At 38.9% G+C, this 25,917-nt stretch overlaps 1 protein-coding gene across 9 annotated transcripts in view; it reads right to left on the bottom strand.

The window, feature by feature from the left end:
• Positions 1 to 22,837, bottom strand: part of TCF12 (transcription factor 12) — a 390,676-nt gene extending 367,839 nt beyond the window's left edge. For 2 of the 9 annotated variants that reach the window (XM_047739171.1, XM_047739175.1), the window contains exons 1-3: positions 22,600 to 22,834; positions 21,539 to 21,635; positions 20,449 to 20,521 (exon numbers count right to left, since the gene is read on the bottom strand). In XM_047739171.1, coding sequence (XP_047595127.1) covers positions 20,449 to 20,521; positions 21,539 to 21,613 — 148 coding nt within the window. In that variant the 5' untranslated portion in view covers positions 21,614 to 21,635; positions 22,600 to 22,834. Of the gene's footprint in view, positions 1 to 20,448; positions 20,522 to 21,538; positions 21,636 to 22,192; positions 22,541 to 22,599 lie in introns of those variants that run through there. The other 7 variants (XM_047739172.1, XM_047739169.1, XM_047739176.1 and 4 more) reach the window with 7 other exon arrangements.
• Positions 22,838 to 25,917: the final 3,080 nt, after the last annotated feature.

The following is a 25,917-nucleotide window of genomic DNA, read 5'->3' as shown; positions in this document are numbered from 1 at the left end:
AATTCTATTATGTACTTAAGGAAGACATAAAACCACTTCTACACAAAACTCTCAGAAAATAGTGGAGGGGCAAGGGAACATTTTCCAATGCATTTGATGAGGCAAACAGGAGACTGATGCCAAAACCAAGAAAAAGACAGTACAAAAAAAGAAAAAAAGAAGAAAACTATAGATCAATATCCATGATGAATACATATACAAAGACCCTCGGCAAAATAGTAACAAATTCAGTAATATTAAAATAATGTATCAGGGCGCCTGGGTGGCTCAATGGGTTAAAGGCTCTGCCTTTGACTCAGGTCATAATCCCGGGGTCCTGGGATCAAGCCCCGCATCGGGCTCTCTGCTCAGCAGGGAGCCTGCTTCCTCTCTCTCTCTCTGCCTGCTTCTCTGCCTACTTGTGATCTCTGTCTGTCAAATGAATAAATAAAATCTTAAAAAAAAAAAAGAACCAAGTAAAAACTTTAAAAAATAATAATAATAATAATAATGTATCATGACCAAGTGGAATTTATTCCAGGAACACAAAGCTGGTTTACCATTCAAAAATCAAGGTTATTCACTATATGAATAGAACAAAGGAAGGAATCCATCTCATGATCTCGATGGATTTATTTGACAAAATTTCAATCCATTCCTGTACGAAAACATTCAGCAACCTGGGATGAGAAGGGTATCTCCTCAATCTGGTAAAAGCCATCAGCAGAAAACCTATGTTTAAAAATCACACTTACTGGTGAAAAACTGAACATTTTCCTCTAAAACTGAGAACAAGACAAAGATATCCACTCCCATCAGCTCTATTTAACACTATATATTTACTATAATTGCCAGTATCCTAAATCAGTAAAAGAAATAAAAGATACAGAAATAAGAAAGAAAAATATATATCCATCTTAATTTACAATGTGATTATACACATAGTAAATCCTAAGATATCCATATTTTTAAAAGTTATTATACCTAATAAGTCTATTTAATTCAGAAAGGTCATGGGACATAAAGTTAATAATAATATTATTTTGAGGGACGCCTGGGTGGCTCAGTTGGTTAAGCAGCTGCCTTCGGCTCAGGTCATGATCCCAGCATCCTGGGATCGAGTCCCGCATCGGGCTCCTTGCTCGGCAGGGAGCCTGCCTCTCCCTCTGCCTCTGCCTGCCGTTCTGTCTGCCTGCGCTCGCTCTCTCTCCCTCTCTCTCTGACAAATAAATAAAATCTTTAAAATAATAATAATAATAATAATAATAATAATATTTTGGTCTCTATATAGCAGAACAATTTATACTACAAAGCTGCACTGATCAAAACAGTACAGTATTGGCACAAAAATAGACCCAAAGGGCGCCTGGGTGGCTCAGTGGGTTAAGCCGCTGCCTTTGGCTCAGGTCATGATCTCAGGGTCCTGGGATCGAGTCCCGCATCGGGCTCTCTGCTCAGCAGGGAGCCTGCTTCCCTTCCTCTCTCTCTCTGCCTGCCTCTCTGACCACTTGTGATCTCTCTCTGTCAAATAAATAAATAAAATCTTTAAAAAAATAATAGACCCATAGATCAATGGAACAGAATATAAAACCCAGAAATGAACCCACAACTATATGGTCAAATAATCTTCAACAAGGCAGGAAAGAATATGCAATGGAAAAAAGGCAATCTCTTCAACAAATGGTGTTGGGAAAACTGGACAGCCACATCCAAAAGAATGAAACTGTACCCCTTTCTTAACAAACTCAAAATACATGAAAGACCTAAACATGAGACTTGAAACCATAAAAATGCTGGAGGAGAACACAGACTAACCACTTTGACATTGACTGTAGCACTTTTTGTCTAGATAGGTCTCCTAAGGCAAAGGAAACAAAAGCAAAAATAAACTATTGGGACTTCTTAAAAGAAAAAGCTCCTGCACAGTAACCAAAAATGCAACCTATGGAAGGGAAGAAGATATTTGCAAATGGCGAATCTGATGAAGAGTTAGTATCCAAAATCTGTAAAAAACTTGCAAAACTCAACACTCCAAAAATGAATTATCCAATTTAAAAATGTGCAGAGACATGAATAGACATTTTTCCAAAGAAGACAATATAGATAGTCAACAAACATGAAAAGACGCTCAACATCATTCACCATGCAAATCAAAACTACAATGAGATATCACCTCACAATTGTCACAATGGCTAAAATCAACAACACAAGAGACAATATGTGCTGGAGAAGATGTAGAGAAAGGGGAACCCTCTCACACTGTTGGTGGAAATGCAAACTGGCATGGCCCCTCAGGCAAAGAGTTTCCTCAAAAAGTTAAAAAAGAGAACCACCTACAATCCAGCAATTGCACTAATAAATATTTACCCAAAGAATAACAAAAATACTAATTCAAAGGGATATATATATATGTGCCCCAGTGTTTACAGCCAATTTATGGGAGAGGGGGTGCCTGGGTGGCTCACTCAGCTAAGCATTTGCCTTCAGCTTGGGTCATGATCTCAGAGTCATCAAGCTCCCTGCTCAGGTGGAGAGCCTGCTTCTCCCCCTCCCCCTGTTGCTCCCCCTGCTTGTATTCTCTCTGTCAAATAAATAAATTAAATCTTTAAAAAAAAAATAGCCAACTTATGGAAACAGTCCAAGTGTCCACCAACTGATAGACGGCTAAAGATACGGTATACACACACACACACACACACACACACACACACACACACACACACACACACACACCTGGAATGCTATTCAGCCATCAAAAAGAACAAAATCTTGCCATTTGCAACGATGTGGATGGAGCTAATGAGTATTATGCCAAGCAAAGTCAGTCAGGCAAAAACAGACAAATACCATGTGAGCTCACTCATATGTGGAATTTAAGAAACAAAACAAATGAGCAAAGGGAAAAAAAGAGAGAAAGGCAAACAGAAACCAAACCAAAAAGCCACCAAGTGATTTATTTTTTTAATTCTTTTTCCTTAGAAGCACTGTAATATAACTTCAACATTTAAAGCAAATACAAGGCAAGAGATCTGATGCACAATTACTTCTTTGGGTAAGTATTATCCTGCTCTCAACTAAAAATGATACTGATAAAACATTTCTAGAGGCTTTTGAGACTCAATCACTTAATTTTGGTTTCCACTCTATGCATTAGAGATGTATTTACAAAATGTTTCCACAGCTCACCTGTGCAGGAGACAAGATAAAATCTTCAGTTTAATTCACCTTCAGTTATAGTGTGGCCCTATGAAAAAAGTCCTTACAGCACAATATAATATAGTTCAACAAGGGGTGCTTTGTTTCCAAATGAACCTTTACATTTTACACGTGTTTCTATAAAGTCATGGTTCATTATCCTCAGAAAAAAAGAAGTGAGAGCTAAAACTTTATATTCATAAATTTAAAATAAAGACATACTTCAGTGAAGCCAGGTTGGTTGCTTAAGAATTTAGCAGCAGCTTATTAAAAATTCAGATTCCTAGCCTCTTCTCCAGATCTGTGCAATCTGAATATCTATTAGGGTTAATGATCCAGGAATAGGTATTTGTTAAAAGCTCCCCAAGTATGCTAATCACTGTTGAATTTGGGAGCAGGAAAAAGCCATCCCTCCATTAAACACATTATAACAACAATGACTTAAATAACTGTGATATTTGATATCAGGATATTAGACAACTATCCATGAGACTACATTTTTTTTAAACAATCTAAATAACTAGCTACTGCCACAAAATTGCATGAAACAGCTTTGAAACTGATTCTGCCATTTAGTATATATGTTACAACGGTGTAAAGCCTGTTTCCTCATCTGCAAAAACAGGAGTAAAATTGAATTTGCCTCAGTTATTATTATGAAGATGGTTAAATAACTCATGTAAAAGTGAGTCCTGTGCACAGCACATAAAGAACTAATATATTACCAAATGTTTTCCATTTCAATAAAATTCATTTGTGTGTTTGTTTTCTAAAGGGAAGAACAATTAAGTGGGTGAAACTGAAATCTTAGCAAATGCTAAAGCTTTTCGGTTTTTTAGCTTCATTAAGCCATATGTACTATGTACATGTGTACTATACAATTATGTTACTTTTTATAACAGGTCAAATCATTACACATATCTTAGGGAATCAAATGTCCTAGTAAAAATCTACATAGGCTCAAGAATGGCCTTTACAAAGTGATCCCCCACCTTCCCTCTCTTAAATAAAAAGGTTAAGCTGCAGAACTGTTTTTCCCTGCGCAAAACAAAAGCTATTACATCATTTGCACATGCATGAAAAACTCTGAGAAGAAACTGAACAGTATCAGTCTCTGCCAAGGGAGTGGAAATGGGGAACAGGAAAAAATGACTAGAACTTATTTTTCACCATGCATCTTTCTGTGCTGTTTAGATTCACTTAGGTTTGGCTTATATTTTTACAATTTTTCAAAAGTAGTTTAAAAAGAAAAATCGGCCACTTACATATAGGTTCTCAAAATTAATTTAAAATTCAACACTTTCCTGCCACATGAAAATCACGACATATAGACATAATACGCTTCCTCTGGAAACAATACTTCCATACCTGACCAGACAACTTCCTTTAAAAAGCCAAGAGAAGTCTTTAAAAGAAGAAGGAATTGGAGGGGAATGTAAAATCAACCACGTTGTTTTACAAAATCTGAAGACTCACTCTGAATTTTGCCTGAAATCCACTTATTTATACCTAAACTTTTATACCATTTCTTTATACCTCAACCATTAGAGCCATATAAAAATATTTCTGTTATGGGTCCAATACCAGAGCAACTTGTTCATCTTACATCAGAGCACTAAACAAATGCTTTCCTAGAGTTTCCCAAGACTATTTTTACATTGAAATACACTGTTTATCAAACATTCTTCTAAACCTAGACAACAGTTGAAAACTCCAAACTCCCAGAGGTACTAGATACCAAGAAAATATTTTCCTACCACAACCCAGTGTAAGGATTATTTTCAACACAAAAAGTTCTAAAATCAGGTACTCTTTAATCAATGAGACAGTCAATGAAAACAGTTAGATTATTATAGAATGTTAACAAAAGCTCTTTTTTGAACTTTCTTGCTATTCAGTGAACATCTTTACCAAAAAGTGTCATTTATATTTTTGAAATGTGTTTACAAACACAGCTTTGTTTCACAAAATTCAAAAATACAAAGCCTCCATTCACATAATAAAAATACCAATTATCTCATCTTAGATTCACTGAATAAATGCAAACCTGTTCCTTTCACAGGGAGCAAATGGGCACTCGGAGAGAAAAATCAACCCTAAGTCTATAAAGGTGGCATCTCAGAAATCTTTGAGTTTTACAAGCAATGAAAATTACTGTTTGAAATAAAAAACCACTCTATCAGACTACACAAGAAAACATAATCTACATATTTCAGAGGTAAGCTACAATGAGATCTGAGTCATGTAAAAGGGTATTCTAGCAGCCAACAGATCAGATAAAGTGGCTTTAAGTAAGTGAGAAGCTTATAATGGAGAAATTTTGTTCTGAGGTAGATTCCTGAAATGAGAATTTTTCCTATCTTTATCACACAGATCACATCTCCAGCTTGATACAGCTCCAGGTTTCTCCGCACAAAACTCCTTAACCTTCAACTGATGTTTCCCTCAAAACAAGCTTTTTCCAAATTCCACGTACAAGGGTAACACTTTAGTTCCAAATTACATCAGAGTGATCAACTCAATTCCTAGTTTAAAAAAAAAAAATATATATATATATATGTGTATATATATGTATATATATACACACACACATTTTTAAGATACAACTGCCAAAGATACCATGTCTAGATCTGCAAGCTAACTTCAAAATCTGAAGATGACATATTTTCTACAGTAGACAAACGCAGCTTTAGCCCAAAAATCTCCAACTGAAGATGACTTAGAAACATTTAGGGGCTCCTGGGTGGTGCACAAATTAAGCAGGTGATGGACTCCATTCCATTAAGTAAGATCATCTTTTTCTGCCCGTATGCATGTTTCCCCACAACTACTACAATGCTAGACCATATAACCAACCTCTCTTCCATGGCTCAACCCAACTACTAAAAATCAGGGTTGTCTTAGGGAAATACCACTTCCAAGGTTTTGGCTATCTACTGGTTTCCGGAGTGTGGTAAAATGTTTCCTATACACCTCATAGAACAGATCTCCTCTACCTGATCAATCCCAGTATCAGACAAGCCATTCTCCCCACAACCTGACATTACTAAAAAACGTAAATGACACATACCTTGTCAAAAGAGAACACTATGAAACTATCACTTCTCTTTGCTTTTCAGAGCAAGGGCTGGCTATGGTTTGGTAGAGGCAGATATATTCACAAACAACCTCGATGCCTTTACCACTTGGGACACTTCCTGCTCATTCCTGATATTTAAATGTGGAGTCCTGGATGGGCTAAGATCTTTTCAGAAGAAAGAAGAGAACAGGTAAAACATTCTAACAAACACCCCAGTATCCACTCAGCTAATCCATACAAGTTCAGTGCTTCCTTAAAACCTTACCATGTAGCTGATGCTAGAAAAGAAAACTGCAATAAAGGGAATGTAATCTAGGAAATTTAACTTAGGAAATTTAATCTTTCTTTCCACCAAACTATCACAAATCTCCAAATCTAAAAACAGTCAATCACCACGTGTTTTCTGACCTCAAAGCAAGGTACTTTGCAGAAATCAAACTTAAAACACTATCTTCACTTCCAGGGATTTTTATAACCTGGCTAACATACATATATGTATGTGTATATATATATATATATATATATATATATATATATATACTTTTTTTTTTAAAGGACAGTATTCTAAACAATTTTAGGCAAAAAAGAACTCAGAACACCAAGTTCAACTCCTACAAACAGAAATTCTATGTTCAGTATTCAACAGAAGTAGGCTTCAGTCTTCTTTTAAACTACAGTGTTAAACTAAAGAAGCTGTCCAGCTATAATAACTGGTTGGACTCAAAATCGAATGGCCCTAACTGCCATACTGACCCTAGCTCTGCCTTCAGAAGCAAAAAAGAAATCCTTTACCTGAAAGTCTTTAAATAATCTCGAAGCCATACTTTTACAAAATTGTGACTGAAATAGCTGGCAAAGATTTCATAAGAAAAGGAGGTTCAAACAGCACAAAAATGGCAAGAGGAAATCCAGTTTGTGAAAAAAAAAAATAACTAAAGGCAAGAGGTCAGATAGGAGACCAGTGTAAGTGAACCACACGATTCAGACTAGAAGTAGTGATTATAAAACTAACTAAGGCAAGTTCCTATCAGATTATTAAAGAACTTAAATGCCAAGGGGAGACTTCTGATTGTTTTGTTTTAAAAATTTATTTATTTATTTTGGGGAGAGGGCAAAGGGAGAGAAACTTTTTTTTTTTTTAAGATTTTATTTACTTGTATTGATACAGAGAGTAAGAAAGAGAATACAAGCAGGGGGAGCAGCAGAGGGAGAGAGAAACCGGCTCCCCACTGAGCAGAGTCCAATGTGGGGCTTGATTCCAGGACCCTAGGATCATGACCTAAGCCGAAGGCAGACACTTAACCGACTGAGACACCCAGCTGCCCTGGGAAAGAGAGAACCTTAAGCAGAGCAGATTCTGTGCTCAGCACAGAGCCCGACACCCGGCTTGATCTCACAACCCTGAGATCATGACCTGAGCTGGATGCTTAACCGACTGAGTCACTAGGTGCCCCCTTTTGATTGTTTTGAGAGCCAACAAGGAACAAATCTGACATGAATCACAGGAAGAATTCATCTACATAAGCTGGTATTTGGAGGTGAGGGCTTTGGGAGATAATTAGGGTTAGAGGAGGTCATAAGAGTGGGAATGCTATGATGAAATGTGTCCTTGTAAGAAAAGACACCACAGCATTTTCTTTCCTACAACCCCTCTCCATACACATTAAGGAAAGGCTATGTGAGAATGAAAAAAGAAGGCGGCTATCTGCAATACAGGAAGAATACCTGAGCATATTGCGCTCAGACTTCCAGCCTCCAGAACCGTAAGAAAATAAACTGTTATTGTTTAAGCCACCCAGTATGTGGTATTTTGTTATGGCAGCTTAGCAGATTAAAAGGAAAAGAGAGCAAATGGACACAAGGAGCCCCAGTAAGGAGACCACTGCAATGCCTGCAGTGAAGTACCAGATCAGAGCTGGCAGCAGGCATGCAGAAGCCATCAACTACTAAGGAAAAAAAATAAATTATCTCACCTGGCTCCTGGATGAGAAGTTATATTCAGAAACCCTTGATCTCCATTCCCAAAGGTCCCTTATTTTGTTGTCTCAACAACCATCTACTCTCACATCATTGCAATTTAATACAGATCTTTCAAGGAAGGACTAGGAATTCTTACAATGGGAAGTGCAGAGACAGAAGGCCTCAGAACTTTGTTGATGCCAGGTAAGTTGTTGTCAAATCATGCTATATTTCAAACCCAGTCATTGTCTTATCCTGAAGAATAATTAACAAAGAGCTCCTACGGAGCCCAGAAGTCCACAGACTTCCATCCAAACCACCCTCTACTGGCTCTGGGTTCTATGAACTTTGAATTTGCTGATTTCCTTCTTTAAAGAAGAATTCTAAACAACACAATCCCACAACACATACATACAAAGAGTCAGTAAAAGCCTCAGTATTTCCCAGTAACAGGTGAGCCAGGTGTTTTATATAACCAGACAAGCATACTAAATGGAAAGCAGTATTAGTTCCTGGGGAGGCCCCCGTCTTCCCTAATCACACACCCAGAAACAGAAGCATCATCAGACATCTCGAAGCCCTGATACCTATGTCATTTATGGGTAAGACTGGGTCCTTCCTGATTCAAGCACAGGCATAGAGCAGATGGGAGTTCCACTTGCATTTCCCAACCTCATCCTTGCAACCTCTTGTCTTCACTCGGGAATATACCAAGGACACTAGATCTCATACTTTTAAATCTTTAAAATGTTAACTCTTATGGACATTAAAATTTTGTTCAGATTACTGCTCATCAAACAAAGCAAGACCAGACTATTCCTAAGAACCGTTCAGCTGTCACACCTACTTAAGCCTGGGATTAACCTTGTCACTACAAGAGAGCCTCAAAAAGCATTTAAAACAACTAAGCTGAGAATAATGGATTCAGAGATACTAATTTGGGGGCTCCATGGTTTGGGATATAATTAAGAGTTCTACCAAAGAATATGCATGAGAATGTTACTTCTCTGCCTTAACATCCCCCATCTAAACAAAAAGAGAAAGAATTCATTTGAAGAATTTAGAAATTCTGAGCATTAACTACCATAAGGAGTTCCTTACCTCTCAATGACCTGATGTAATCTTCACTAAGTGATTGTCAGAAATATTATGAGTTTTGCATGAATAGTCATTCTCTCCACCTATACTTGTAATCTTAGAATCCCTTCAAGAGTTGCTATGCCTCGGGACGCCTGGGTGGCTCAGTTGGTTGGACGACTGCCTTCGGCTCAGGTCATGATCCCGGGCTCCCGGGATTGAGTCCCACGTCGGGCTCCCAGCTCCATGGGGAGTCTGCTTCTCCCTCTGACCTTCTCCTCGCTCATGCTCTCTCTCACTGTCTCTCTCCCAAATAAATTAAAAAAAAAAAAAAAATCTTAAAAAAAAAAGAGTTGCTATGCCTCCTAACATAAGGCAACCAATATTTTGTACAGAACTGTAAGTCTCCACATTTTAGAAAAGAATTTCCTTAAAAATTACTTAACTTGATCACTATCGCAACCCCTTAGGGCAGTATTTTATTTTCCTCATTTTACAATAAGATAAACAGGTTAAGAGGAGTTAACATATTGCGCTAAGATCACAGATCTAGTAAAGGATAAAGCCAACACTAAACCAAAACTTTTTGACTCCAAACCCCTCCTCTTTCCAATATACAACAATGTGCTCTATTCTCCACCTCCTTAAATGTAAATAAACCATCCTGCAAAGACCAGTGAAAACAGCGGGGTATTACTAAATGTTCTCTCAAATATCTATACATGCCCTTCAACAAAATGAAAGCCCAGTGTACTTTCAAATAAATGAAAATACAAAATGGACAAATCAGCACCATTCACTACTATAAGAGTTAGCCTAAGTCTCTTCATTTTAATGCATTGAAAGTTCTGTTCCCAAAATTAAATTTTAATGACTTCAATTAAAATCTCTTCTGTGGGGCGCCTGGGTGGCTCAGTGGGTTAGCCGCTGCCTTCAGCTCAGGTCATGATCCCAGGTCCTGGGTTTGAGCCCCACATAGGGCTTTCTGCTCAGCAGGGAGCCTGCTTCCTCCTCTCTCTCTGCCTGCCTCTCTGCTTACTTGTGATTTCTGTCAAATAAATAAATAAAATCTTAAAAAAAAAAAATCTCTTCTGTATGTTTAATAACATTTTTAAACTACCCTTGGAATAACTATTGTCCATCTGCTTTTACTTGCCTTTATAACTAAATAAGCATTAAATCTTTGAAAATGGGAAAGTGAAAATAAAGAATTTTCCATACTATCAAGCAACCATTCTTTCCTAGGATTCAACTACGTAATAACTGTGAATATTCCAATATCTTAGAGCTATCAAATTTCACTTTCTTCCCAAGGCACAAAGTCTGATGACAGCTGGACAATAAGACCACACACAAGAATTACATTCTCCTAAAGACATTTCAGGGTGTAGCTATTTATATTCAATATCTTCTAATGTTTTTTAAAAGTTCTATTGTATAAAGGTTCTGCTTATTGTTTTCTTTTTAATAAAAATAAATTTTGAAACAATTTCTTGTGGAGAATACCAAGATTACACCACTTTAGCCTCCTGTTACAACAACAAATTTTAAAGATTTCTAGAGATACTAAATTCCTCCTCAAGACAAACCTTGCCCTGATGTAGATTGGTATCAGTGCAGGTGCAACTACAACTCATCAGTTTGCTACTTCTGAGGGGCAATAAGAAACCACAGGCAAATGTGTATCACTGTTGATTTCTTTATTTCCTCTACAAAATGAAGTTACCAACTTCCTATAAGAATTATGAAGAAAACAGTGTATGAGTAAATATTTACCAAATAGTTTTATCATTACTGATTTCTTTTCAACAGTAAGACTCCTCCTTCCTTCAGTCATCCACTGAGCAAAGTGCTACTACTATACAACTTGTCTAGTAAGGCTCCACAGTCAAACTCAGAGTCTGTTCATTGCGGCACTGCAAGAGATTATATAAATATGAAAGCAAGAGAGAACTTGGCAGTATGACCTGTTCTGTGTTCCTACAGGAGAGAATCTCAAATCCCTATAAACTTTAAGTGGATTTAATTATTCAATTATTTAATTATTTAAACTATTTAATTGAGCTTATTTGTTTAAGTATTCAAGGTTCTTAAGACAGCATTACTGGGAACATTACAGGGAACAGGTTTGCAAGGCAACCAGAGTCTGAATGGCCAACAACTGGCATGCCCCTCAAAACATACCCAACTAGTTTCAAAGCTACTTCCACAGTTTTTATCAATAGTAGAAGTGAGCCAATGACAGGTTACTGAGGAAAATTTCATATACCCATTAGAATCACAATGTATTTTCAATGAAGATGCCCTGAATAAGTATACTGCAGGAATAAACATCATGCTACGTATCAATCTATGAAAACTTTTAACTTTAATATAAAAGAAGAGAATAAAATTACCAAAGACTGGAGGCACCTGGGTGGCTCAGTCGGTTAAGCGTCTGCCTTCAGCTCGGGTCATGATCCCAGGATCCTGGGATCCAGCCCCGCATCAGGCTCTCTGCTTGAAGAGAATCTGCTTCTCCTTCTGCCCCTCCCTGCAAACCACCCCCCCCCCCGGGCTCGTGTGCTCTCTCCCTCCCAAAGAAGTAAAAAATAAAATTAATTAATAAATTAAATAAATAAATAAAATTACCAAAGACTGGTTTTGTTATCTGTCCCATACCAAACTTTATCTTAGCTCCTCTTTTTTGTCATGATTACTCACTAGGATTCTCTTCTCCATTTGCTCTCAGCCAACAGTTAAAAGTGACTATGGTCAGGGTTCAGGCTTCCTTTTGAAAGTAATCATACAGTACCAGATTTATATTTATATATATATATATATGAGAAATTATTTTACTTGGGTTTATATATCTATGTGTAAATTTGTCTCCGCTTAGCACCCTGAAAATTCCCATGCAAACTGACCAGGGAAATATCGGTACACTCCTTGGCCCTAAAGATGAAAAAGTGTATCCCTCCTCAAAACAGAAATTGATTCCCTAAATCAATGTACTGGCCAAAATACTCAAACACAAAGCTCAGCCTGAAAAGTCAAATTCCAAGAAGAATTTCCTTTATGTTAACAAGTTCGCCACCATTATTTTTTCTGTATTTAAAATAATAAATTCTCTACTCTAGGCTTTTAGTCAAAAAAAGAAATTCTTATCTTGAGTTGTAAACAATACCTGGGAGACACACACAAGGCGGGGGGGGTCTATAATACCTTTTCAAAAATCCATGGAGATAGGTGGATTTTAGAATTCATTTTTTCAAATTTAAGAAAGAAATATAGTGCACATACCATATATTACAAATCACTTCCAGCACCTGGTAACCATACAACTAGGAAAACAGTTTAGACTGTTAACGGCCTCCCTTCAGATAAGATCAGATTTTGCCATTAAAATAATGTATGCTGAATTTAAAGGAAAAATTCTGATTCAGACTCTTTGGGATTTCAAAATCGCAGATCAGGGATTGTGGATCTATGGCAGGTAAAAGGTGATCTTGGCGTATAATAATTAATCACACCATCCCATAGAATAAAAGGAACAAGCTGATGCTTAGACAAGAAACATTTAGGATATTTCTTACGCTCTTGAAATGGCTCTAATTACTTGCCTACCTAGAAAAGCACTATCAATTCAAGCTGTCTGTAGGTTCCCACCATGAAACAACTTTCCCTTTAAACTTCATTCTACCTAAACTGGGACCAAAAGTGAAAAACATTTTCTAAAACCTTTAGCATGTCAATGCCAAGCAGATAGGCAATGGGCCTCTGATCCGATGACAAAGTCAGCTAGATATAGTAAGCCTTCCAAATAGCAAAAACCTAAGAGGACCTACTAACTCAAGTTTTTGCTATTTGAGGACCCATACAAACTCAGATTCTCTAAATTAACTTGTGGCCAAAGCATGCTTCTGCCACTAGTTCAAAGTGAAGCCTAGTATTTTTTCCTCTCTAGTGGTACAGCAAACCTTTTATTTATCCCCAACAACCTCAAAACAACATATGCCTCAAGGACTGAGAAGCTTGATGACTGTAATTCCCTCCTAGCAGGGATCCCTGTGGTGCCCCACGACTACTCACAACTCTTGCTGAGAGCAGGAGCACATTTGCTCATTGACTGGAGCTGCACGATCATATTAAATTCAACCTGTGTTCTCTACATTAACCACCAATGTAGAAGTGGCGGAATAGTAATCATGAGTTGATCCCATTCATTTCAAAGCCTTGCAATGGCTCCCTGGCAAAACCACCGGAAGAAAATAAACAGACAATTTTTGAGGGAGGTTTCCAAAGAGACTTCCCTTGGGTAACTGGAATAATCCTTCAAATTCAGAGAACTCCCTCAGTTCAAATTCAGCCACCTTCCTAGCACCTAAAAGAGACCTGACAAAATGACACCTTCCGCCAACATTTTTAATAGCCAAAAACGTGGTTAAGGTATGGTAGTGGTTGCTTTAAAAAAAAAAAAAAAAGAAGAAGTATTCTCTTCTATCTTGCACCTAATCTTAAATTGCTTTACTGTTATATTTTGAAAATTTCATCACTGAGTCACTACTCAATGCAATAAAAATTAGCAGCCAATCCCTGATCTGTTTATACATTTCAGTGTGATCTTTAAATATGATCTTTATGCTCCCAATCAGCTTAGAGTAGCTTGGATGACTCACCACGGTCTTTATGAAAGCACATTTTTAACCTGGAACACACCAGAGCACATTTCAGACATAGAACAACAACAACAAAAACACAAAGCTTTCTCTATAAAAATACACATTTTCTTTTCAAGTCATGGGCATGTTAAATTACAGGATGATCTGGCTGGAAAGAGAAAACAAGGGTTCAAAAGATAAGCAACATTACTAACAAATTTCTCTGTGCGTTATGGAATAACAATTTCCTCCCTAACAAAACAATTTGCCCCCTAATGTGATGATCCTTTTTCATAGACTTCTGTGAGAGCAAGAGAAGACCCAAGAATAAAAACAGCTGAATAATATGCTCTAGACAAAGCATAAAAGTGGGCTTCTCACTAAAGAAAGATAATATAAGCCTACATCCCACTCCACCTTTGCCCCAACCCCAAAGATACAAAGCAAAACAGGGGGAAAGCAGTGCTATAAGCTAATCATGACGCATCTCTCTACAACGTGTTTTACTCAATGATTAATTAAAACATATTTATCTTTATTTTTTTAAGATTTTTATTTATTTGACAGAGAGAGACACAGCAAGAAAAGGAACACAAGCAACGGAATTGGGAGAGGAAGAAGCAGTCTTCCCGCAGAGCAGAGAGCCCGATGTGGAGCTTGATCCCAGGATCCTGGGAGAATGGCCTGAGCCGAAGGCAGACGCTTAACAACTGAGCCACCCAGGCACTCCAAAACATATTCATATTACAACAAATATGTTTGTGTTTGGGAGTAGAAAGTAAAATGCACAAAATTTTTAAGATAAGATTTCTTCTGCTCACTTGCAATGTGTTGCTTCAGGCTCCCAGGGGAGTTTATGTTACTTCTCCTCTGCTATTAAGAAAAAATTGGAGAAGCTCTACTCTAGAGACTCTTAACACTCTCTCCAACCTGTCTCCCAGCTATTCTATCCTCTCCGGTCACGTAATTTTTATTTTACTTATTTATTTAGTCTATATCTCATTCCAGAAAAAATTTCAAGTAGTTAGAGAATATGGAGAAAACACTACATCCAAATGGCAATGCCGAAGCATGGAAGAGGGTTTCAAAAGCTGTACACATTTCTGTCTATTATTCTGCACTATACAATATCTAATCTACAAAATAATAGTATTAAGAAGAAATCCACTGTAAAAGAAAAAAAAGGTAAGGCTCTTAGGTCCCTGGTGTCCTTTCAAAGCTACTCTTCTAGGGGAAAAAATCTTTTAATTTAAAAAAACTACTGCCTGATCTCTTCTTAGACTTCTGACAACATATATAATTTTATGGCACTGAAAAGCAACTTTGATATTTGCCCTTGTGGGGGGCATTTCCTCACCTCCACCACCACTAACATAGCACCTTGTAGATAATAATGTTCAATAAACATTGCCTATAAAGCTGGTTCTAAGTATTACTGTTAATTATTAATATTATCATTAGTATTACTTAAGAGGATGCCACAATAATAATGGCAGCTACCATTTTTATTTTTAGAGAGGCAGTGGAGTGGGCAGAGGAAGAGGGAGAGAGAATTTTAAGCCGACTCCACACCCGGCATGGAGCCAGACACAGAGCTCAATCCCACAACCGTGAGATCATGACCTGAGCCAAAATCAAGAGTCCAGACGATTAACCAACTGGAACACCCAGGCACCCTTGGCAGCTACCATTTTTGAAACTGCTGTGTGTCAGGAAATATATAAAGATAATCTTGGGACGCCTGGGTGGCTCAGTGGGTTAAAGCCTCTGCCTTCAGCTCAGGTCATGATCTCAGGATCCTGGGATCCAGCCCTGCGTCGAGCTCTATGCTTGGTGGGGAGCCTGCTTCCCCCCACACCCTACCTGCCTCTCTGCCTACTTGTGATCTCTGTCAAATAAATAAATAAATCTTTTTTAAAAAAAGATAATCTTACTTGATCCTCATAAAGATTCTGAGGGTAGGCAGTATCATCTACTTTTCACAAAAAAGTATGGTCAGATCATTGAAAGGACTTGCTTAAGGACCCCCAGCTAATAAGCTGCAAAGCACTGATTCCATTCCAATTGTCTGGTTCCTGATTCCAATTCCTCTCACTATCCTATAGCGCCTCTCTTAAGAAGTCAAGAATTCAAGAGCCTTCACCAATAGACTCCAATTAGATTACACTCCATTTCAAAAGGCACAGGTCGAAGAATGATGGGAAGCCCCTCAAGTTACCACAGAACCCATTTACACACAAATATAAATCTCTACATGTCATCTTATACTCTACTTATATACAAATAAAAATTGTATTTCTACATTAAGTAATTATCCAAAGTCACTAATTTTATACATCTAATTCCACCATTAACATCAATCCTTGGCCTGATAATTTATCTCCCTCTGAGTTCATTTCCCTAAGGGTATTCATTCATTCTCTTAGCTTTAATTATAACTTGCAGGCACAAAAAACAAAACCTACATCTCCTATCCAAAGGAAATCGAAGTGTAGATAAAAAATCCACATGTACAAAAAGGTGTTCACTATCACATTTTTTATAACAAAAAGCAAATTAACAAAATCCCTAAATGTCAAGCAGTAAGAAAACTAAATTGTTAAGTTATACTATATCCATTCCATGTAATATTATACAATAGTAAACCAACTTTATAAAGTATCTTTAAGTACATGATGAAAATGCTCATAACATTAAGTGAAATAAAAAAGGAGGACATAAAATGAAACCATCATTAAGCTCTCAACTTTGCAAACAAAGAACTGGAAAAACAAAACCAAATGGAAACATATCAAAACATAACAATTTTCTCTGGACAGTGAAATAATGGGTGTTTTTTTTTCCTTTGTTGCTTTTTCTGTTCTCCAACTTTCTTTTCAATGATGACTATTAATTTTATAAACAAAAAAGAGCTGCTGTTGTTCTTTTTTTTAACCAACATCTTTAACTCATCTCCCAGCACTTTTCTCTCTCTCATAAATCCCACAATTAGCCAGAAGAGTCCCAGGTCCTGTGAAATTTAAAATGCTCAAAACAATTCAGCATCTTTATTTCCTCCAGCACAACCACAATCCAGTTATGCTAGAACTGCAACCTTAAGTCATTTCTCTTAACCTACAGAAATCCAGTTCTTCAAATTCTGTCAGTCCTTTCTTTCCGGTATTTTTTCCTTCCTTCCCCATATACTAATACCAAGACAAACCTTCACCAGCTCACCCCTAGATTAGCATATTTGCTTCCTGAATTAATAAATTACTTTCAAAAAGCATAAAGCCTGTACAAATGAAAAACTTTCCCCCAAAACAGTGATCAGTAACTGAAGAATGAAAAGCTGTATTCCTTTTAAAAATTAAAAGCCGGAAAACAGTTCTTACAATTATTTCCAAAAATCTTGGGCAAGAAGAAATTATGTTACAAAAATCCACTTTGAATAACAAAAAGCAAAACTTTACTTGCTAAGCAAGATAATTTTCCAGAAATATCAAAGATGGATTCAATATATACAAAGATAGCTTACAAAATGAATATACCCATTCTGTTTCAGTATCTCTTACTACTTAGATTCAAAAACTAATAAAGAAAAAATTTTGGATATCATGTAAGTATTTAAACTACTAAAAATTAAATCCAATACCACAGTTTAGTTCTACACACTCAAACTCTGAAGTTGGAGGGAATAGTGGATTTAAACACCTGAAGTACTTCCATTTTATCAATCCTTTCAACAAGTTTTCTCCTGATACACTGGCCTAACATAACACAGTAACCTCACTTTGAACTCCTACAGAGAGACACACCTCTCAAGGTCACTGTAAGAACATCACAGACTCTATCATATGAAGGGGACAAATTCAGTCTTAAGATAATGCAAGAAAATTAACACCTTGATGAAGAAATAGCATTATAACACATTTCTCCAGACAAATAAGTAATAGAAATACATTCTCATCTTTTCCAATGACTTTTGAAGAAGTGTCAGCTATCATACAAGTTATTAGTTTTAGGAATAAAACTTTTTTTAAAATAATGTTTTTTTTAAACTATAAAATATATTGTATGCTTTCACCTAAAAAAATTCTAAGTCTGTTTTATTATTTCTCAAAAGAAGTCCAACGTGAAATTAAGTTATCCTCCAAAAGAACATAAGAAAGGAAATTATACTGCACAACTAGTTTTCATGAAGCAAAAGCTTAAGGTCTTAACAAAGTTACTCCAAATACAAGAAAACTCTAATCTTTAAGTCAGCTCTTCAGAAAGATCTTTAGCTCTCTTTAGCTCCTTATATTGCTGCAAATAAACAGGCATTAGGACATATTAATATCCTTTGAAATCAGAATAGAAGATTATTCAGATGTCAATAAAGTATATAAATAAAATAATATTGCTACACCAATTTCTTCTAGACTTTAAGATAACAAATTGACTATAGGAAAACCACATATACCAATATACTCTGATATAAAATAACCACTTATGCCACTATGCTTTCCCCAAAATTTAAATCCATTCACTAATTATTAAAGGTCATAGCTTTTTTTTTTTCCTGGTATTTAAACCACAAAGATAAATATAACTATATCCACTGAACACGTGTTTAAGTTCAAACTTTCAATGGACAAGTAACAAATCTAACAGTTTTAAAATTTAAAATTTCCTACTCCAAATAATCAAATACCATATAATTATTTCTGCAATATAAACAAATAATTTCTTTCTTCGCATAATGCAAGCGACAAGAAAGGCCTACAAATGTTCCAATGTCATGTTTATAATAATATATACCACGTTCATGCATACTTTTTAGTTTCACACACTACATAAACCACACATTAATTTTAAAAAGCGAAAAAATATAACTGCCTTTATTCTAAAAACAGAAAGTATTTCTAATAGCAAGTTTCTAAATAAAGTTCATGTCCTTGATGCCAATGAATATCAGTTAAATATATTTTCCACAATTAAAGTTCGAACAAACAACCTAAAAAGAGCCATGTCACTACTCAAAGAAATACACTAAGCATCTATTATGTATCAAAGTAAATTTAAAGTACTGAAAATGAATTAGTTGCAAAAATTGAGACATACTCAAAACAGTAGTAAAGAAAGTAAAAGAATATAGCCTTCTCCTACATTAACTAGTAATTTTTTCTCCCCACCCCCAAAAAAGTGACAATTTTCAAATAATTACCAGTAAATGGAAAGGAGATAGGAACAGAGTTGGAGCTTGGCTAACATTTTATGATATTCTTTTGAATAGAGACAATATCAGCCTTTAGCATATTTAAAACCCAGAATGCTTTTATTTTGCTTATTTGAGGTGTTAAACATTCTGTATTTTACCCATAAGCTGTAATTTCATCATGAAAAATAAATTTTAATAAAGTTACTGAATTATTTTTAAATAGAAACACTTTTTAAATATAAAGCAGTATTAAGATATCAGTTATGACATTTCCTTCTTTCCTGATGTTTTGCTCTTATAATATCTTAAAAAATCAATTATCATTTTACTAGGGAACATAAAAGCACCGCTCAAAGAGGAATTACCATATTTCAGCCTAGGAATTTGACAGAAGTTTTAAGATGATGCTGTCCATGGCTTTTTTTTTTTTTTTTTTCCATCTTTGAGAACTAAGAAATAAGTTTAACTTAAAAAGAAAATTATAGGTTTTGAACGCTGGAATAGACCTTGCTTCTTACTATTTATTTTTCAAATCATTGAGTTTAAATAAGTTGGAAAAACAAAAAATGCATTCTTAAAAAAAATGGGATAAATGTTAATAATGGAGCAAAGTAATTAAATATACAGAAAGTCAATTTAAAGACCACAGCACCAGTGTAGGAATAGAAATCTGATTTAACTTATTCTAAACATTATCCTAATGTCATCGGAATATGGAATTCAGACACTTAATAGATGTCATCTGAAAATAAATCTTTCTATTCATTTATTTGTAACATCATTCCTTTAATATTTTAACTAACTGTCCTCAAAATTGTTAATTTGCTGCAGTCTTTCAATGGAATGGCCATCTTTTAAAATAAGTCTTACTAATTATTTCTTGACTCAATTCCACTTTTCATACTCATATATCAAACAGCATTATTTCACCAATTTTTTAGAACCCAAATGTAAATAATGCTAATAGGCTGTAATTTTGGCAAAATTTAAAAATACACATATGTAAATAAACATTAAACAAACAAAAAAACCACACATGGACCACAATCTTCTGATATTCGTCCAAACATAAAAGCAGGATATAGCCCCTTGTACTCAAACAAGACAAATTCAACTTAAAAATTCATGGAAAACAGAAAAATTTTACATCAATATTTAAATTCTCAGAAGTATCAATGGATCCTAAAAGCAACAGCTCTCATCTGAGGCTTGTTTTTGCTTCTAATTTGAACTAGACACTACAGAATAACATAGAAATATTAAAATACTTCATATTTTTCTACTAAAATGTATCACAACACCAAAATATGAGTGTCTTATTTTAGATATCATCTTACCTGATCCACTGAACTGACTGCTTCCCAGTGTCGTTGGTCTGGTCTTCCCACTATTAACAGGTGGAGAAAACATCTACAAAATAACCCAAATGTATCTGTTAGTCCTGAAATTCTTCTAGACTCCTTGCAAACAAAAGTCCACCAAGAATCATCAGTTACTGTATTTCAGAAGAAAGTTAAGATAAAATTGAAAATATACATTCAGACCCAGAAAAGCAAACATACTGATACTATTTCCTAATGCCACTTGGAAATACTGGTTATAGTCTGTTCTCAAAACCCAGTCACTTACATTAAGGTTAAAAATTATAAATTTTTGTCCATGATCTTCACTTTCTAGCAGAGATCTCATTACATTTACACTACTATTCAATACACATAGTCAGAATCACATCCAATGAAACAACTACATAGAGTAAGGATCCATTATAACCCAGTTTTAGAAAGTAGGTATTGGTCCTGCCTCCTAACAACAGTGAATAAAGGAATTCAACCCATTAGAGATAAAGTAGTAGGCCTTAGGTTTCAGCTATTTTTAAGTCCTTTAATTATTTCCCCATGATAAAAGATTTACAAATATACATATATATATATGTATACCTATATACATACACAAATATACATGTTCTTAAAAGTGTTCAAACAGGCTGGAAATTCCTGCCTTTAACTGGCTTTCTCATAACTGACCTCTTTCGGGTATTATAAATTCTATCACATCTTAGGAAGAGAAATGGAGTGCACCAAAAATAATTTTCTTTTTTCATATAAAGTTCAAAATCCCTAATAATCATCAGGGTCAGAAGGTGACTCAACCAAAGCTCATGGTTACATTGTTCTCCTTTTAACTGGTTAAATCAAATGACCCCTCTGGCATTAAAGTTTTAAATCTGCAAGTCTAGACATTACATCAAAGTTCAGGTGTCCAACTTGGGGGAGCTGGACTCCAGCCCTGAGAACTACTGCTCAAAGCAGATGGAGTTCACGCTGCCTAGTCTCCACGTCGCTTCCCCCCACCCTTTTCCTTTTTTTTTTTTTTTTTTTTTTGGTAAACCTCAGCAGAACCCCAAGATGCCGCGGAAAGCTCTCGTACCGCACTGAAGTCCAGCAGGTCGCTCAGCTCCTTGTCGGTCCCTATAGCGGCCATGCGCTGCTGCTGGGGATTCATCTTCAGCCACTTCTAGCGGGTCCTAAAGCAGAGGAAATAGGTTCAGAGAGACCACCGAGGCCCAAAGAGTGTGAGAGGATGAAGAGGGGCGTAGGGCAGGAGAGCCGTGGGCTGACTTCCACTACCCCACTCGTTCCCACCGCCGTGCGGGCAGGGGGCAGGAGAGCCCAGCACCGCGCCGGGTCGGTGAATCCACGCGTTTCTCCGCGCGGCCCGGGAGCGTCGCGGCGGCTCCCGCAACTCGCCGCCTCTCCCGCAAGTTTCCGAGCTCAACCCTGCCCCCTCCGCGGCGCCCCCACCCCGCGCAGCCGCCGGGTGCTCGGCGCGGCGCCCGGCCGGGCGGGGGTCTCGAGGGGCGGGGTGAGGGGCGACTGGGCGTCCAGCGAGCGGAGCGACGACGAGGGGAGATGCGAAGTGACTCACAGGCTCGGCAACAATAGAACTGACAAGTTGCAGGGAACGCGCCTCTCGCAGGCCCGCGTCTGCCGCCGCCGCCGCCCGGACGTCCCCAGCGGGCCCCGGGGGTCGGAAAGCAACCCCCGCGCGTCCGAGGGGCGTTTTTAAAAAGAAAATACAAACCTCGACAACTAGTCTCGCTCTTGCCCGGCGTCCTCCTCCCCCGGCTCGGCCTCCTCCCACTTTTGCTGCCCTGCCTGCGGCCGGCCAGCCCCGGACCTGCCGAACAATGAGCCCGGCGCGGCGGCCGAAGCAGCCTGCTCTCCCGCGCGCCCCAGAGCCGGAGCCGTGTGCCGAGCGGGGCGCGCAGGCCGAGCGCGCCGCCAGCGGGCCTGGCCGCCCGCGACTCTCGCCTCCGCCCCCACTCCGCTCCCCAAGTTGGAGGGAACCCCGGGCTCGCCTCTGTACAAAGGGGCGCGGAGTTGGGGCGCGGGGCCGGGGTCGCCTCCGCTCCGGCAGGGACGCGGCGGCGCCCCTCGGCCCCCAGCCCCGCCACGGCGTACCCCTCCCGCTCGCCTCTTCGCAATTACCTGCCGCCCCGTCTCCGCATCCAACCACCCCGATTAAAGTTCACTTTGGCCGGGAGAGCGGACTCGGGCTTCCCCTTGCACCTCCCGGAGGCTCGGCTCACTTTGCCCCGCGCGAGCTCTCGGATCCGGGCGGGAGAGGCGGCTCTCGGGCCTGGCCGCCCCTTCCTCCCGGGGCGGGCTGGCGGTCCCCCCGAATAGAACTTGTGGGTCTCCTCAGGCGGACATTTTTTTCGCTGAGACGGCCTCAGCACCGCGCTCGGCTCCGCTCCGGATCCCTCCGCGCCGGGAAGAGCCCCGGGTTAACCCTTTCGTCCCCTGCTCGCTCCTGCCGCCTGCGCCGAGGAAGTGGGGCCAGCGGAGGGGGTGGGGAGGAGCCGGCGGGAACGGGGAGGAGCCGCCGCGCGGCCGGTGGACAAAGCCCGAGGTGGGGTGAGGCGGGACGAAGTCGGGGCTGCAGGGGAGGGGCGGGAGACGCGCGCAGGCACCCCGCGAAGTAGGACCGGGCCGCCCGCGGAGGGTGCCTAGTCCGTGCCCCCGGGAGCAGGGAGGCAGGCACCGTGGCGCCTCCTCTGGCTTGCCCCGCTCCTGCCTCGGACAGCAGAGCGGCGCGGTGGAGACGCAGCTGCGGGCGCATCTGGATCCGCTGCTCAGGCCACCCTGTCCGAGGCCGCAGAGCCCTGGAAGCTGCAATTCCCGACCAAGCCACACTGGGCCCGGACGTTCCAGCCCCGGGAGGCTGCGCCGCGCTGGCGGGGGATGCGTGTGTGGGGAAGGGAGACAGACCAAGCCACCTCGGTCCCCGCTTGGAGTTGCTGCAGCTGGTCGAATTCGTTGCTGAGCAGCACGCAGGAAAAGGGTCAAAAGCTCCCTCAAACTATACAAAGCAGTGTGGGCTTCAGGTACCCAAACACTCCACTCACACATCCCCCAAGTCTACAATCACCTCTTCCCACGCGAATCTTGTCGGGGCCACGGAATTGGACAGCAAGACGAGTTCTTGGAAACGGATCAAGCCAGTGCCTTCATTTTGCAAAGATGGCCCAGGGAGGTTTGGTCGCACAGCCGCTGTCTTGGCGCAAGTTCTAACTTAGCCCGAAGAAGCTCCAAGCAGAGAAAAAAGAAGCTAAATAACCAACTTAAATTCCTTTCAGTTTGGAAATGGACGTAAGGTTTTCTCCAGTGACATCCAATGTTTTAAGTCTTTTGGCTCAGTGAGTGTAGTAAAGACCAGTAAGGGCCAGGCAGAAGAAACACTGAAGAAAGAAGACACATCCAAAGTAACAAATTGAAGGAAGCAGCCAACGCCTTGAGGGCAACAACATGGCAAAAAGGAGTCATTGAAGCCCAGACTTGCATGGAAACAAGGAGGTAGATTTAGCTGCAAATATGCAATTGCTTTACTTTATTACAACGCAAGCTGTCCAGAGGGAGAAAGCAATTATTGCTTGGGGCTGGGGGTTTCCAAGACGTTGCCCATGGACACACCCTGGACCTTGTGCCATATCCTGTGGTAGTTTCTCCATTATCCGCTCTCCCTAGGTTAACACCCCTTGTTCTTAGCCGTCACATCCCTGCCCTGGCTGAGGCCTGCTGGAGCATGTGGTTCCAATATAAACAAATTAGCATAATTCCAACCTAAATAAAGCAACATAGCCCCATCCATGCCACAGTTACTGGTTGGCAATGGGGACGACACAATTTGAGACAATGAGAGGAACAATTTGCTGTGGACTTTTGGGGACAGTTTTGTCTGTTTCACGTATTCCAAAACAACTTCAGCGGCAACCTCTTCTTTCTGCATGTACTCCAAAAATCAGGGATCATAACAACAACAAAAACTGAAGGAACATCACCAGCCTATTGTATGAAGAAAAAAAAAGAAAGAAAAATAAGGAGCCCCTGGACTGTAGGCAGCTGTTTTCCAAGCACAAGGTCCAGCTAGATTAAATGAAGTAGGCATGGAGAAAGCAAAGAGATAGGATCTTTAATGATGCTTTTGAGGCTCTAATCAAACAGCTTCTGAACCCAGGTCTGCTTTCATTGATGAAACCAACAGAATTCGAGTTTTCTGCTATTTGTAATCTAGTGTGTTCTAAGTAATACAGACCCAACGGCCATTTTTTGCAGCAAAGACCTAAACATCAGATGGGAAGTCTGACTAGAACTTTTAAGGCCGATTTTATCACTCAGTGGTAAACCTGAAGAGAAATATTGGAGAAAGGAGAATATAATCCCATCTGAAGGATTAATGCTGTTTTCAAAAAAAGGGTGGGGGGAGCGAAGAGAGAACTAGTTTCTTTTCTTCTTTCTCATATAACTAATTCAGAAGAAGAAATAGCTATCTACCCAAACCCTCACTTATGAGGGCTCCTTTACTCCTTTGAAGGAGTGACTGTTGAAGTTTTTCACATCTATTATGGCCCATACTGGTTTATACTTTATTTTCTCTTTAGATCAAATACTCCTTAGGCAATAGGCTTGCCATGCATCTGTCTGCACCATGCACCTAACATGGGACTGAATACATAGTAGACACTCAAGAAAGGGAGGTTGGAATTAAATCTATCAATCATTTGACATTATAACATGAATTAGTTTTTCATACTGTTATGTAATCTTTGTATATATCATTTTTAATACAGGAATATTATTCCCACCAATGGATTTCCTATAATACTCCCTATATATATGGAAGACAAAGAGAATATAGAAACCACAGTTTTGTGTCACTTATAATTAATTTCTGGGCCTTTGCTGACCTTGTTAAATAGAGCCAGAAGGCTTTACTGAAAAGCTCAGGGGGAAAACAACTAGTAATACAAATTCAGCGATAATTTAGGGTATTGTATCTATAGTGTAAATTAGTCAGTATCAATCAATATTGAAATATAACGTATTTCTTGATTTCTTACATCAATCAATATTGAAATATAACGTACTTCTTACATCCAAGGTTGGTGCTGAATGCTGTGAGGAACAGAAAATCTCAAACCCACTCTGCCTTAAGAATTTTGTAATCTGATATATTTTATTTCCCCGTCCATTCACCTTAGCCTGCCACTGGGCAGACACAATAATTCTGTCAACAGAGTTTCAGTAACCACTTCCTAAGAGCCGCCACTCTATGCTCAAAAACACATAGACACAAATTTATGAGGAAGACCTGAGTTGCCCAGACAAACCTTTACAGTCAAAAAGAAAAGTAATAAAGGCAGTGGGCTTTGCTTTCTTGGGAGATTGACTTGAATTTGGCCTCTGATTTAGAAGGAAGTATTCTAGAAGGTTCATAGAAGGAAGAGGAGGAGGAGGAGGAAAGAG

The sequence above is a fragment of the Lutra lutra genome, chromosome 7, assembly GCF_902655055.1.
Source record: "Lutra lutra chromosome 7, mLutLut1.2, whole genome shotgun sequence".
NCBI lineage: Eukaryota > Metazoa > Chordata > Mammalia > Carnivora > Mustelidae > Lutra > Lutra lutra.
This window is presented reverse-complemented; position numbering and strand designations above follow the sequence as displayed.